The sequence below is a fragment of the Empidonax traillii genome, unplaced genomic scaffold, assembly GCF_003031625.1.
Source record: "Empidonax traillii isolate 1590-97213 ecotype Southwest subspecies unplaced genomic scaffold, ASM303162v1 scaffold71:size1317347, whole genome shotgun sequence".
Classification (NCBI taxonomy): Eukaryota; Metazoa; Chordata; class Aves; order Passeriformes; family Tyrannidae; genus Empidonax; species Empidonax traillii.
The window spans coordinates 586,380-602,461 of NW_020955264.1; the positions used below are offsets into that span (position 1 = coordinate 586,380).

A 16,082-nucleotide genomic window follows, 5' to 3' on the forward strand; every position below is an offset into this window, starting at 1 on the left:
AAATCATATAGACAGCACAGTTGTGTACAATCTTTAAACAAGTACAACCACAGAGAAATGCTGAGAGATTTAAGAGAAATAAAAGCATGATCAGCTAGCTTGTAATCTTCTTTTCTCTTATTCCCCTCCCTATAGCTGCATTAAATTGCCTGTTGAGAACAATAACATATTTGTGCTTTTATAGGTAGAATGATTTGTATTATGTAAAGATTTGGCTAACAGAGTAAAGATACATTCAAACTGAGCTGGATTACATGCTGTTAATAATTTTCTGGATGCTCTAGGGGACCCATAATTCTGGAGGAATAGAGATTAGCATTTGAATATGTGCTTTGTAATACATCTTAAAGCAGACTTTTTTAATTTAGCTTTTGTCATTTTTCTAGAACCACACTAACCAGAAATCAAATCACTGAAAGCATTTTGGAGGAAAAAGTATACCACAACCAAGTTTTTATGCCCCACCCCACCAAACACTACAGAGTACACAGAAAATCTGTCTCTTCCCAACTCCCAACCATTTCAATAGTTTTCTTTAGAATGTCAGACTACCTAGAATATGTGATAAGGCTTGCAGTATTGTTCCATACATGCTGAATAAAAAGAGGAACTCGACAAGCAAACCAGAACTTGTTGTTCTGAGTAAAAGCTCAAGCTATCTAGAAAGCTGGCTTTGCTGTGGGCTAGCTTCTGTTTCAGAAAGTAATGTTAAAATACATTATTTTAGCAAAATTAATAAAGTAACTCAAATTGCAAAGAAATATCCCTCGAAATACGATAGCATTTTTTTGTTACTGAATAAAAACTTCAGCATAAGAAAGACTCCCATTTTACTGTTTTCATGAAACATTGAATTCTTTTGGCCATCATTTGCTAAACATTGAAATCCTTTGTAAACTCTGTATGTCTTTTCATAATTTTTGAAACACAGTACTTCAGAACAGTCCTAAAGACAAACTCAACTGGGAAGCATCCTAAAGTTTTTAATAAATTGCTTTTATTTAATACATTACTTTTCTTAGCATTATAAAGTTCCCCTAGCAAGTACAGATTCACTGGACAAAATATACTTTTCATGACCTTTGGTCCTCAGTTATAATTAGTTGTCTGGTCCCAGTTGCTTACAGTGTAAACAAAGACTGATAAACCCACATTGGCTGCATGAATTTATTACATTACAGCCCAGCTGCCAAATGTCTAACCATTCTAATAAAAAACTATTTTCTAAGGTTTATGTTTTATTGCATGTATGACTCCCTTATTGGTTAGCATTTTGGAGTTGTGGAAAAGGTTATGAATTTAGAAACTGACTGCATTCATATCATATTTAAAACTTAATGCTATTTTATTAAAGACATATGGGCCTCCAAAGTACACATATTAAATGTCATGTAAGAAAAGTAGCAGTCTAAATCATGGTCAAATTCATTTTTGACGTGACTCCTGAGGCTTCCCAAGATCTGAACTATTTCTTTGTAAATCTGGCAGTTTAACCACACTCATAAATCACTTTCAAAGCATATTATTTCTTAATTTTACTGCATTAGAGAGCATTTGGCCTACACAGTGAACTGTTTGTAACCGTTACATGAACAAAGATGTATATTTAGTCTTGTAATGTGTGAAAGAGAAAAAAAAGGTATTAATTTCTCAATCCTGAATTTACTTCTCTTAACCCAAATGATACATATCCTAATGAAATTTCCCAGAATAAGATACATAGGATAGTTTGCTGTACTGACATAACAGAAAACAATCTCCTTCTGCCTCAAGCTCATAAATTAGCCACACAAAGGTAATAGTAATTTAGTCATTATCCCACAAGTTCTTTTACAAGAAAACAATGGTGGTCAGAAGTTTTCAAACCCCACCAAGAACAAATGAAAGAGCAAATGAATCTTCTTTTGGACAATGTACATGCATTTACTAGATTCCTTGATACAATGACATTTGATACACTAGAACTGAAGTATAGCTTAAATGCATTTAAAAATTAAATGCACATCACTTAAGGACAGATTTCTTGCCTGCTAAAGTCCCAAAAAATCCTACCACTAAAACACATCATTCACAGAACAGGATTCAAATCAACATAATTTTTGAAACATGATTGCAATTTTCTTCATTTATTTTTAGAGAAGTTCCTACTTACAAGGTTAATTACAATTCATAGGTTTTCCTATGTTTGCCTTGGATGGTCTGAATAACCAAGATAAATGAGGACAACAGTTTACTCCAAAAGCTTTATAATCTCACTAATTCCTTCAAAAAAGCCCACCAGTTCTCAGTTACAAATATTTTTTAGCTTTTTATGTACACAATAAACCCCTCATTTTACCCTGAAACATGGATCCATAAGTCACCAAATCGTAAATGTTTTATGTCAGGTCCATTGTCTGCAAGATAACAAGATGATGCTAGTATCAGCTTCAGCTAACATGCAGGAACTGGAACCAGAATCTGTTAATTCAGTCTGATTTTAAGGGAGCACATGAAACTGTGCTGCAATCCTTTTCCTTTGACCAAGGGAGTAGTTTTAGAAACTTATTAAATTAAAAAGTTCAGGACTTCTTACAAAACATCCCTTTGGCCTATACATTTCTGGTAAGGGTGGAGACTAGGAGAGAAATATTAGTTTTTTACTAAAAACAATTTTTTTTCCCTTATAAACCAGCTACAAACCGGTCATGTTCTTAGTCTTAAATGAAGAGAGAATGACTGATATGCTTGAGCTTTTAGGAGATGACCTCATCACTACCAGCTCTATCTGACTCTTGCACCACTCTCTGGCCGATGTTAGTGCGGGGGAGGATTATTTTTATAACACTCTGGTGTTCCTGACCTGCCAATATTTTGCAGCACACAATATCTCTTTTAGCACAACAGGAAAGGCATGATTCAGCTGCTTAAACATATGCTTCTACTGCTGTTTTATCCACTCTACAGTATCCAGGCCCAATCTCCCATGGTGACTTCAGAAAAACTTACATCTCCTATAGATACTTATCTGCCATCCCTAAGGAACCTGGTGTATACTTTAGGGTATCCAAAATGGCAGTAGGCTGCTATTTTTAGTAATTTACATTGTTTCCAAAGTGATTAGAAATATTAGTCAATACCAGGGGAATTCACTTTATCCTCCCTTTTGTTCCTGTCCTCTCATTCCATCCATCTAATTTGACTATAGCAACACTAAAAAAAATTAGCATTCAAAGTAACATGCTATATGATGTGCTTGCATCACATTTTATATGATGAAGTCATGGTTCTTTATCCTCTGATATAATTTAGGTCTTAATATCTAATCTGCAGATTACTGTAGATTGTTCTTTTTGACCATGATTCCACTGATGTCAAAAGTAAACACAGGGAAGACGAAATCCACTTCTGTAGAATCAGGGACTACAGCGTTGTCACAAACAACATTAAAGATGTCACTGTGCAACCAAAAACATTTTTTTTAATGGTAAGCAAGACCAGGGGAATAACAATTTGCAGAGAATTACATGTTGAAGGCACTTTATTTATTTACTACCTTGGTCTCCTTATAGAGAATCACCTTTCTAAAAACCGTAGAGTGTATCCACTGAAAAGAAGGATGCCAAAGAATTTGGTTGAGCTAATGTAAAATACAACTCTATTTACATCACAGTCTTCCAGATAGTGTGTTGTTCCTTTCTGCAAGATATGTGACTGAGAAGATCAAAAAACCAAATCATCTTTGTCTTCATTTGCAGTGGCCCTTCTGACCACATTTATCTCTAACAGCTGGTGAACTTTTCATGGGTCAGTGAAACAGTGAATCCAGGTCTTATCTTAACACAGCATACATATACTCTGCAGAGCCCGCTGTGAAAACTGTATGACATCCAACCACAGTCAAAACAAGCAATAAATTTAAAATCAGCCATGACAGCTTTTCAACTTTTGAACTAGATGCTTCACATGTACAGAATTGCAAGTAGACTCTATGGTAGTGGTAGTTTGCCACTGATTTTGTCTCTCAGAAATCTTTTCTCTGACAAGTAGTTTCCAGAAAAAAAAAAAATATTTTATAATTGGACCTTTGTTTCATTGCTAGAAATTAACATATATTCTAATCATCATGCTTAAGACTACTACTATTTCAATGGGAATAACTCATCAATGTGACTGAGAGTACAAGAGACATACAGTGTCTTAAAGTTCAGGGTAAAAAAATCCTATCTACAGGAAGATAAGAATAGACATAAACTGGGCAAGAGTTTTGCCAATGCAATATTAAATGGTCATATTATGGCCAAATGTTATATGAAATACATTTAAAAAAAAAAAGGCACACCATATGAACTCCTATGCTTAACAGTGGTGTCATTTGGTAATGAGATCCATTGCATTAGTTTTTCTGAAAAGAGGAACTACAGAACAGTGCACTGAGCTCTGCCTGTGCTCCAGCAGTGTTTCCATTTCCAAAAGAAAAACAAACACAAGTTACAGGATAAAATTCTAGCCATATTGATCCATTAAGAATCTAAACCAATCATGATCCTAATATCATGGTGTTACATTTTGCTGAATGGCAATTTTTGTAAGTAGACGGAATAGGCAGATCTCAATACAAAAGCCAGACCATACACTTGCAGCATCTAACCACTGAAGTTTCCATAGATATGAATCCACAAATGAAAATAAAATACGAAATAAAAGCAGTACTAAACAAGTTGTTATGATAGTTTCTTCAATTAAAGGGATGTATTAATTATATACAGCGCCTATTGCCATTCATCAGAGAATCTCTGAGTGCTGTACAAATACTAAGTCTTACAAAAGGATCAATATGCTCACTACTGCTGAAAGACACACACTTTTCAGGTGCAAAGTAGCAGCTGGTTAACTAGCACACTGCAACATGACATAACAGTTTAGGGCAGAAGGTGGAAAAGAGAATGCTTTAGTAAATTGAGACTGTAGAGAAATCCATAGAGGCAGAATGTAATCACCTGAATTGGATTCAGGCCAGAGCTCCCTGAATAACACCCCTTCCTATCTGAAAAATGCATTGGGATCATTAACAGCTAACATGACACTGGCTTCATGACAATCATATACTTTTTTTAAAGGAATAATTTTAGGAAAGAGACATCACCTTTTTCATTTTGTATCTTTAATATTAATTGAGATACTGAAATGTAGTCCACATAATACTTGCCCAAAGAACTACATATATGATGCAGTTGATATTTTTTAAGAAATATCAACACTAGAACAAACATTGAAGAGTCTTTCCCCCTAACCTAACACATATATGACCCCCACATGTTCCATTTTTCCTTCTGAACAACTGGAATTACAGCAGGCCAGTTCCTTTGTTATTTCAGCAGCTGCATGCTTGCGACTCAGTCCCCACTGTTTAAACTAATTGCTTTTCTCTTATTTACTGACTAAGGTTCTTTCTAATCATGTGACCTGTCTAATGTGTGAATACACAAAACAGAGTAAAAAAATCCAATCAACTTGCAGATTCAAGGATTGCATGGAAGTTTCTTACTTTCCAACCTCTTTGTATCTTAGAATCGCATCTTCAACCTTACTATCAGTGTGTTTGATTCTAATTGGATACTGACTCTTCCCTCTGTTGGCATTGGCTGCCTTTTTTTCAGTCTTTCAGTTTGCTTTTACATGTCTGCCCTTGCAGTCACTTGAAGGCAGCTCTTTACCAGCCAGCCTTAGTAGACAGTTCTAGATCCTCTTATTCTTTTGGGGTTTTTTTTTTGCATCTTTTCCAGGACAAAGAGCTTCCTCACATGATGCTCAAATTCACAGCTAGATCAAATTTATTGTTCTTCACTAGGATAACAGGCTGTGTAGCAAGTGCAACATTCGTCTGCTACAGATGACATGCAAAGACAAGGGGTATCTATTGTAAAATACCTTGAACCAAATGTGCTCTCCTTCAGGTGCACATTTAATTTGATATATAATCAATGTAAAATGTAAAAAAAGCCCTCATAGGTTGCTGATAACTGAACTTTTTCATCCAAAGGCTCCATATCAGGCAAGATGCAGGCTACAGCAGCACTGCTTTTTGACTTGATTCCATATATACTCTAATTGTATGTTTACACATCCAGGTATCATTTACCACAATGTCTCACAGGTGTCTTCCATAGAACTTCATTAGCCACTTGATGAACTACCAGTTTTCTGCATATTAGTCTAGTACATAACTTTCCAGTTACATCCTTAAGCCTCTAATCACTCGTACAGTTAAAAAAATTAGATTTCCCATTTCCTAAAATCTCACATCACTAATTTACCCTCCAAGAACCATGAGGTGCGATAGCAGATTTTATCTCTCAACACTGAATCAAGACATATGGGAACTAATTTTTTTGTTTCTACAAAAACTGAGGACAGTCTTAGCAACCTTTATAAAGTCTTGTGAACAAAGTATTCTTGCATTTATGAATATCACAGCTTAAGTTCCATTTCTGTGTTCTCTGTGCTTCGCAGCAAGTTCACACACACACATACATACCAAAGAGATCTATTACTGCAGAGTGATTATCAAGGAGACATACAAGGGGATATTCTAAGAGACAGAGAGGAAGAAAAAACTACTTGATGTTTCAAGTACGGGATCATATTCAAAAGTTTCTTCTAATCTTCTTTTCAACTAATTGAATAGTAGAAACATTCAAGAATCTAAATTTCCATATTGAAAAAAAAGAAGAAAAAGAAAATGTGGATCAGTATATCATAAAGGAGTTGAAAAACAGAAGAAAAAACCTAGGGTCATCTCTCAGTTCTCCGACACCTTGATCAGTTCATCACGTGGAGTTTCACAATGTTTTGTTGTTTCTTCTACCACGTTAATCATCATAACTATTCCCTTGCAGGCCAAAAAAAGGCTTGATGTCATGCCCCAGTTGAGAAAATAAGTAAAATCTACTGGTTTAAAAAAAAAAAAAGCAAGTGTTATTCACACACAATTATGCCATAAATTTGTATATAGGTATGTTTGCTTACATTTGTTTTGGATCACAACATTTGTTTAAGATAATGGGATTTTTAAAATGAAAACTCTTAAATGACTGAACTCAGCTCTGTCAGATAAGTTCTAGCAAGAAGCACTCTCGTAGCTGGCAGATCCTGTTCAGCAATGTATTATTTTAAACTGCCATAGTAATCATATATAAAAACAATTCTGGGTTTTGTTTGGTTTTATTTTAATTATTTTTTCCTAATCTTGATGACTCGTTAAGGGATTATGAGCTTAGCATGTTACGGACTCTTGCTTAAAATACTTAAACTTCCCAAAGAGCAAAATGGATGGATGCTTCAGTGGGCTAAACAGTAGCATGACTGCTACAATGTCCTTGAAGTAAATATTATTTACTACAGCACAGTCTAGGTTGGAGTTATAAATTCATGTCCCCTGCTTTAGGATGTGAACTTTTGACACGTGGACAATAAGAACCCCTAATATGTAGAAGCTCATTCTAAGAGGTATCTTATTAGCTAGCAGTTCAACATAACAATTCTTTACACTTTAAAAGCCCTTTACTTTTCATCTACTCCAAATGCTGTAAGTTTATAAATCAAGATCTCTACACAGTGGTGATGGTAAAAAAAAAAAAAGTGAGCAATGCAGATGTTCTCCAAAGTTTTATCTGTCTCCTTTTATCTGTTTTTTAAAACCAGTCCCATTTTCCTAATTTAGGAAGGGGACAAAAAGGTCTATGAGATACATTAGCAAAAATGTCTTGCTTAAATTCATGTAAGCAGATAGAATATATCTATTCAAGAAAAGTATGATTCTTCTTAAATAGTTAGGCACAAAAATTACTAAAATCATTCCTCATGCCTCATCTGATTTTAATAGAAGCATATATCAGCACTTTGATAATGAGCTTTTCCTATGAGCTTAAATACCGGAATACTGCCAATTATCTGAAAACAACACTGTAGATTTTATCTCACCTTATTTCTTAAACGGTCCTGCCTAAATATTTACTCTTCCTCTCATAATAAAATTATCTCCCTCTACCCTCCAAGTAACAGGGTGAGCATGAATCACATACATTCATCATGTGGAATGCAGATATTAGACTTGTCTTCCTGCTTCAGTCTCTCCATCTTAGTTCCTTAGATAACAAATGCTACATCATGTTTCATAATTATAACTTCTGATGAAAACAATGTATCTGAAGGTGAAAAACAAATAAAAAAATTCAGAACACCTATACTGCCATACTGCCGTCTTTTGTTGTACAGAGTTCCCTTTATACCCAGTGGACAAGTTACAAGCAGAATAACTCCACATAATATTAAGTCTGTTACTTGGATGTATATCCGTGGACACCTACCAATGATTTGGTCTTACAGGCTGCAGGAGTGTTACTGGTGGCCAAATGCATGCTGCTTGCTTTCACCATCATAAATAGAACTGAGGAAAATGTTAACCTTAAAAATGCAGTAAGTCACAAAATATTTATTGGGAACAGGGGTTGCAAAATACTGGGAAATATATGCATTACATAAAAGCAAGTGCACTGACCCAGTATTCAGTAATTAAATTTATATTTAACAAGACTTATGACAGTGTGTATCTATTCATCGCAACACACTTTAGATATAATGGATATACCCAGATTTTTTCATCTAGATTAAATGATCAAGAATATAGATGTTTAAAATATGAAATTATGTCCTTTGATACATCATAATTTCATTTTTAAATTTTATATAATATGCAATGTAAAAATGTGGAGTCATAAAATATTTTCTCAAATCACTTTCTGCTTTGCATCTCTAAGTTTTAAAAATGAAACAGTTGGGAGCACAATTCATATACCTATAAACCAAAGAAGGGTACAGTTTTAAATAATTATGTCAAGAAATGACAACTGTACTCTTTGTAGAAGCAGAGATGAATAATTACAAAGCTGGGACATAATTAAGCAATTTTGACTGTTGTATTCTTGAGCTGTCTTTCTGATGTGAAATGCTGTCATGCCCAGAAACACACTTCACACTGGACAGGCATCTTCCACTTTGATCTACACTTGTGCAAATGAAATGAGGTCATGGTCTGGTCATTAAAACAAGGCTTCCTCATCTGGCTCAATGCCTCTTATCCAACTAGAGTTATCCAACCTTTATTAAAAACAGGCATGATACAATGTTCAATATTTTGACAAAAGAAAATATAAACATCACAGAATAATGAAGTTTAGCTCACTTATACAGTGAGAAGGAACACTGCATTGTAACATTAAACTGTTTTCTAATAAATGACTGTATCTTACCATAAGACAGTCATATCACAAACAGATGCATTTTCAACAAAGGATGAAATGAAGCAAAGCACAAGAAAGTGCAGTGTTCTGTTAAAAAAAAATTGGGAAAAATGAAAGTAAAAAAATTTATACAAAATAAAATATTTATGACTTAGTGATGACTGGTGATTGCTAGATACTTTTGCATTTGAGTAAACACAAGCTACTCAGATGGAAATTTCTTGCTTTTATTCTCATTTTGTGTATTTTTTTTTCTTGGTGGGGTGTTTTGCTCTCCCAAGTATTTTATGTCAAGACTAAAATGAAAACAACTCCCCACATCACAGCCTCTTTAGATCATCAGTCTGCCTTTTATGCTGAATAAGCCATACTATCTCCTGCTTATCATAATGGGGGAGAAAAATCCTTTTCGTTTGGGGTTTTTTTTCAGAAAAAGTAGGTCTGATAGGCTCACTGTTGTTACTACATCTGGCAGAAGATTTTCATGTGGCATCCACCAACATAAATACCAATCACTCCATCTCCTCTCCTGGCAAGCATAGCCTGACACAGTGGCTCCTGCCTCAGGTGAAAGGAAAAGAAAAAAATTATTGGGAAGTTCACTATCATCAAGGTCTTATATCCCTAGATCAACTTACTAAGGAGTTTTTCTGATGACTAATACTGGATATGCTGTGGATATGGATATCTTTCTCTCAGTTTTGATCAAAGTGTAACCTCTAACTAGTTTCAGAAATCTTAAAATGTATCACCACTACCTGTCTGTTAAATCTGCCTGAAGCTGGTCGAAAATCTCAACAACTACATGGGAGGGGAACTGATGAACAGAAAACAAAGATCCAGGAAATGTGAAGGCTAAAAAATAAAAGTCGATTATGTATTCAATGTATAACATATGACATAATCTGAAAGTACAGTTTTTGTGCACATCATCTTTGCAGTATATGGAGGAATTCTGCTTGTTATGGTCTTTGAGTACAGCTGTCAATAGCTGCATACATACATATCTGCATCTGAAAACATATGCAGATAGGACTATGAGTGTTCTAAAACATAAAGAGTTTACATGCAGATGTATTACAAACATGAATATCCTAGGAAACAGGCACAAATTCAAAACAATTTGGAGAGCTTTGTAACACCTATTCTGCATCTAATTTATCATTTAAATTAAATTAGCCATTTCTGTAATATGTATATAATATTGTATGATGAGGGTAATTTTGTAGTACCTTAAGAAGCGTTAATTCATGCCATGAAAAACATTTACAATGATTTTACCATCAGTAATTTGTACTGAACCATTTATAAATAAGAAAAAACCCCAACCCTTTAGGAAGGCAATAACAACTGTAAATTGGAGCCTTCTACAAATTTGCTGAAATAAATGTATGGTTTATCATAAGGCTTAGTAAGTAAATAACCCAAAACTATGCAAAAGGTTCAATTGTAGATATAAAAGATAAAGATGTTATCCCTGAATTTGTGAAGTAATTTACCCTTAGCTATTGACTTAAAAAGAGGTTTAATCCAGAAAAGTAGCTTCAAATTTGAGAGACACTTTTTTCTTCCCTTGCACTATTAAGTTGGTTAGAATTCACAGAGTAGGCCTTAAATGAAAAATCTAATTGCTAGCAAAATTAAATAAACACTTCACCAGATCCAAAATTTGATTAGATAAGAGGAATTGCAAAGAAGATGACATATGTGCACTATATTTAACACAATTCAGCCTTTGCATTTGGCCAGATTCAAAGATGATTTGCTGTGAATAAGGTATACAAAACAGCTTAGAAATAAATTATTTCATTTATTACATATATGAAACTGAAATAACTAAAGGTAGGGGTAAACAATATATCAAAACAATGCTTGTATCAGAACTGTTAACATTTTAGTAGTTATAAATTAATCAGTCTGAAATAATTTGTAGTGCTCTGCAATTGTACTCATCATAATACAGTTATCCAGCAACACTGTTATGCTACCAAACAGTGCATTTCCATAACTGCTTATTATTCAGCATTATTGGAAATCTGCAATAAATTATTGATGGTATATTTTAGAGAACAAAACAGCAAACAGAAAGCAAGTAGATTGAAAACTTGACTAGAGTTTTAAGAAAGATCTGCAGCACTAAAGATCCCTGCTCCTCAGATTGCTGTTATAGTATATTGATCAACAATGGAAAAGAAGGCAAAGTAGAGAATTCACATTCGCATTGTGATTGCTTCAGCAGTGTGCCCAGAGTTTATGCAAGTGGTGTTAAATGCTCAGATTACTGAAACTGTCTCTCTGATGTTGTCAGTGCTTATTAGCAGGATACCACATTAAGTAACATCATACAAAATGAGAGTCAACTGGTCCACTAAAAGCCAGTAAACACCATAGGTGTGAGCTCCGCAGTAGACATTTGAGTTTAACATACAAGGCAGGGGACAGCTTGTCAGAAAAATTGCATTCTTTCACAAAAAGTGTATCACACAGTTGTTACACATCCTTGGACAGGGTAAAACTATTCTTTTAAGCTCAGTGACATGTATTAGTTACATTGTTATATGAAACAGAGGATAAAAGTAAAAATTTGATAACACAGCCCGATCCCAGTAAACAGATGTAACTGTAAATTTTTATATTAAAATGCAGAAAAACTACTAAGGCTCTTGTCTCTCACCTGACCACATTTGTCAATCCTTTCATTTGAAAGGTTTCACCTGTTACTTTAGCAAGAGACACAGACAGGCTTCTGGAGTTTTTTAAAAATGGTGTTAATAAATCATATTATTGTTATTTCTTCCATTCACTCTCCTACCTTGGCATCCTTGGGCTTAACCACTTTCATGAAGGCACCTCTTACCAAGGCTTCCTCTCTCTCCCTCCTGGTTACTTTCCGAGTATCAAGAAATTTCAGGTTCGTCAATTTATGCAGGACAAAATATCTGACAGATGTCAAAATGCACATAGTTAAAATCCAGAAATAAAAAAAGACACACTCACAGAATAAATGACTAAAATTAACAGCAATAAACAACAGCCTTTGTTTCTTCTCTCTGTTCACCTTTTTCATGCAATATAGTTTAAGTAAAAAGTTATAATACTTACTTTACTCTCCCAAATGAAGCTTGTTGTAAACTGCCCAAAAGAATTTAATACTGGGTGGATCAAACACAATTATCACCATGGACATTTATGCTCTCTGTAGACATTGGTGAAGTATAAAGCATACTAAGAAATAGAATAACATGGAAATTGTTTTGAACTGCCTGTTTGGGAAAAGGAATTTTGAGTGATACAACAGATTCCATCTCACACTGCAGGGGAAAACCAATCTGAGAAATGGGAAACTGCCTGCTATCTCCTCTGAAAGAATTCCTATAAAACATTCCTTTGACAACACTTCTTCATATTTCTTTAGTATTTTCCTAAAAACACAATAATCATCAACATTAGAGACACACAAACAGCAAATCACGTAGGGGTATAATTTGTCTTCTATTGTACATACTGAACCACCATCCTTTGTCTTGAAAGGACTGTATGTCAGTGTTCAAAACTCTTAACATTGAAAGAAATAATTTGTAAAGAAAAAACACAGAGAGTTATTCCGGGTCTCTTCATTCCTGGACCCCATTTTGACAAAGTCATAATTTGGAAGGAGGATTTCAATTTGGTCCTGCCAGAGAGACAAGGTGTCCTCATGGCATATAGATTCCAGCTCAGGATTAAGTGCAGAAGCACAGAGAGAGAGACTATTTATAGGAAATATATTTTAAGAATTCAAAGTTCTTGTTAGGATTCATCAGTACTAGATTCTATTTATCATTTTTACTCAAAGGACAGCAGCTCTCTAGACTCAGAGAAATACTATTGGCTCCTACCTTGCAGAGGGAGAGAACATGGCAGATCAAACACAAAGTAAGGCACAACCATGGCAAATCCAAATATCTAACCACCTCAAGTACATGTAATTTGCATTTAGTCAACCAAATGTGAAGCAGACACTGCAAAGTGAGAAAGTGTCAGACTTTTCCTGGCAGGGGGTAGAAACGTGATTGATAATATTCCCCATGCCTAGCTGTTTTGCATAAAACTCCAGTCAGTCAGAGAGCTCCTAATCATACCAGCCCTCCCTGGCAATGGGAGGAAGAAATCGAAGTAGTACAAAACTGCACAACATTTTGAAGGAGAATAACACACCCAAAAAAATTGTTTTAAAAGGTAAAAGTTTGTCTCATAATACTGTTGTCAAGAACAGAGAAACATCTGAAAAAGCCTGTAATGCTCCCCCTTCTAAAACCAAGCAAAATGTAATGGTGCAAATAAACCTTTCCATCAAGTACACCATTCCTCTGAGGCAACAGCTTCATAAATTGTTAACAAGTGAACTGAAAATGCTCAGTTCTTAAATTTGAATCCTCAATCTATGGCTTTCAATTATATTAGCAGAAGAAAAAGAGAGCCACTTCACTAAACAGAACATCTCCTTAGACCATTTTTTAAACAACAGCTACAGATCTGAGATAGACACATTCTCAGACTCTTTCCAGCTTTCCTGGCTGCCCTTCCAGTCCTCCCTGGCATTTTGCTGGCCCTTATCTTTCAGTGGAGGAGAACCCATCCATCTTGCATTACTGGCAGAAAAGCTCTGATGACAACAGATTCTTTCAAATGAAGACATGCACAGAAAGAAACAATATGTCAAGAGTGAAGAAGAGTGAAGCTAAAAATGAGTAAAGACACCCACTAAGTGTAGGGTGAGAAAAGATGAATATTCAGGTGAAGAAAACATCGGTATTAGAAAATCAGCAAATGTTTAATGATGGAATGAAATATGCCATTGAAAAGCAGGCTGCAACAAAAATGACAACAGATTAAGACAGCACTGTCATCTATGCTGACTTTGGATCACAGCCCTAATGTCAGTCTCTCAATCATTTCAAAAGAGCTTAAAATTATAATAGCATTCCTTGATACAAATGTATTTTTGTATTTTAAAGCCATGCTGATTGCATTTCAAAAAACAGAATTAGCACTAGTACTTGTCAATTCCAGAAACAAAACCAAAAAACCCTACCCACACAAACTAAACAGTAAACTACACAAGTCACAGGTTTGGTGTTGGTTGATTTTTTTTAAAACTTGCACTTCTTAAGGAAAGGAAAGGTTACCTCACCAGTAGAAGGAAGGTATATTAGTAATTAATTATTTTTAAACGTAATTAAAAATACAATCCCATTTATTCATATTCCTTTTACTAAATATGGGATAAAAAGTTTCTATGTGATTTGAAAATAATGTGATACTCTTTTATTAAAAGACTGAAGAAAAACTGTGATACACTTTAGCTATAAATATGAAGATGCAGCTTTAATCTAAACATAACATAAGTTTGCCATAAAAAAATGCAGGAAAGGGTTACCAAAGCTTGGGAATGAACACTCTACAATATCAATTCAACCCTTGTAAATTTAATCCAGGGTTATTTGTTGCCTAAAATCTCTTTACTGTGATGTATGACTTAGTTACTAAGGTTATCACAGTAGTATCCTAAAGTTGCATAGTACATAAAACATTTCAGTTAACAATGCAGGGAGGTTAACTCCCACAGATAACCTACTATCAGAGGGTTAGACCAGATGACATGCCTCTGTCAGCTTTCAGGAGCTATTGATGGTTCAATCAGTTTGTTTTGAAGGTAAAGTACAACAAAAGGGCACTAAACTTATTCAAACTGTCAACAGGGACTATGGAATGTTGCTTGCAGGTAAGTAATTTTGGGTGTTTTAAGACTATTATCAAACACCGAAGGCTGCAGAAAAAGACAGCTACTAATAACACAGAAAGCAGCCATCATAAAATACTTTGTGGCAGGTACTGGGAGCCATAAATTGTGTAACACATTGCACCTGTTTTAGACTTATAAAACACTAGTTAAAAGAATTCTGTTTAAGGAAGAAAGATCTATCTAAATTTTACATTATAAGTTTAGAAAGGTTTAATTTAGGTTTGAAGTTGGAGGGACAGGGTCTCCCTGCCCCCTCTTTTTTTCTTAATAATTTTGAAACAGCACTGCTCCATGTGTTCTGAGACTGCTGTTACCAGCTTTTAACATCTTTGCAGTGTTGTAAAAAAAGGTTATTATCTTCAGTGATGAGGATAAAAGCGAGCTTCAGATAAAGAAAATAAAAACGAGATAGACCAGAAAGGTGATTAGAATCATTACCTGTAAACTGATCTTCTAATTCATAACAGATTAAAGAAATTAATTATGTAAGTAAGTAAAGTTACACCTTCATGTGTTCAGAATCATCTCTCCCACCTTGACTCCCTGTGCCAAGAGGTCCATGAAAATAAGCTCATAATAAATATCCATCACACACAAAAAGGAACACTCAGAGATGGAAAAAGACCAGAGAATATCTTATTTCTTGTTATTTCCATCTTAGTTAAGTGAAAATTACAATAAATATTAACAACTCATTTACCAATTTTTTAAGTGCTGCATGTGAGAAGCATTATTTCAAGAGTTTTTTGACACACCTATTGGAAAGGAGGGATAGGCTTGAGTGAACATTTGCTAAGAAATGCAGTGAGCTTGGGATTCAGCTGCTATTGACATTGGCAAAGGCTCGATGGGGCAAAGCCTTCCTTTGAAGAAACATGTTGGAGATCAGAAAGGCACATAACAAAGACAGCTTTGAGATGAACTACTGCTATTTATTAAACAATACATGACTTTTATAAAAAGAAACACCGTCTTTGATACTGACTCACTCTACAGCCTTTAACAAATCACAGACT

The 16,082-nt window shown here is 34.7% G+C and overlaps 1 protein-coding gene across 1 annotated transcript in view; it reads right to left on the bottom strand.

Annotated features, from left to right (window-relative positions):
* The window catches only part of LRMDA (leucine rich melanocyte differentiation associated), a 645,000-nt gene that overhangs the window by 258,745 nt on the left and 370,173 nt on the right, over positions 1 to 16,082 (bottom strand). The window contains exon 5 of the mRNA XM_027880518.1: positions 12,094 to 12,220. Coding sequence (XP_027736319.1) covers positions 12,094 to 12,220 — 127 coding nt within the window. The remainder of the gene's footprint in view (positions 1 to 12,093; positions 12,221 to 16,082) is intronic.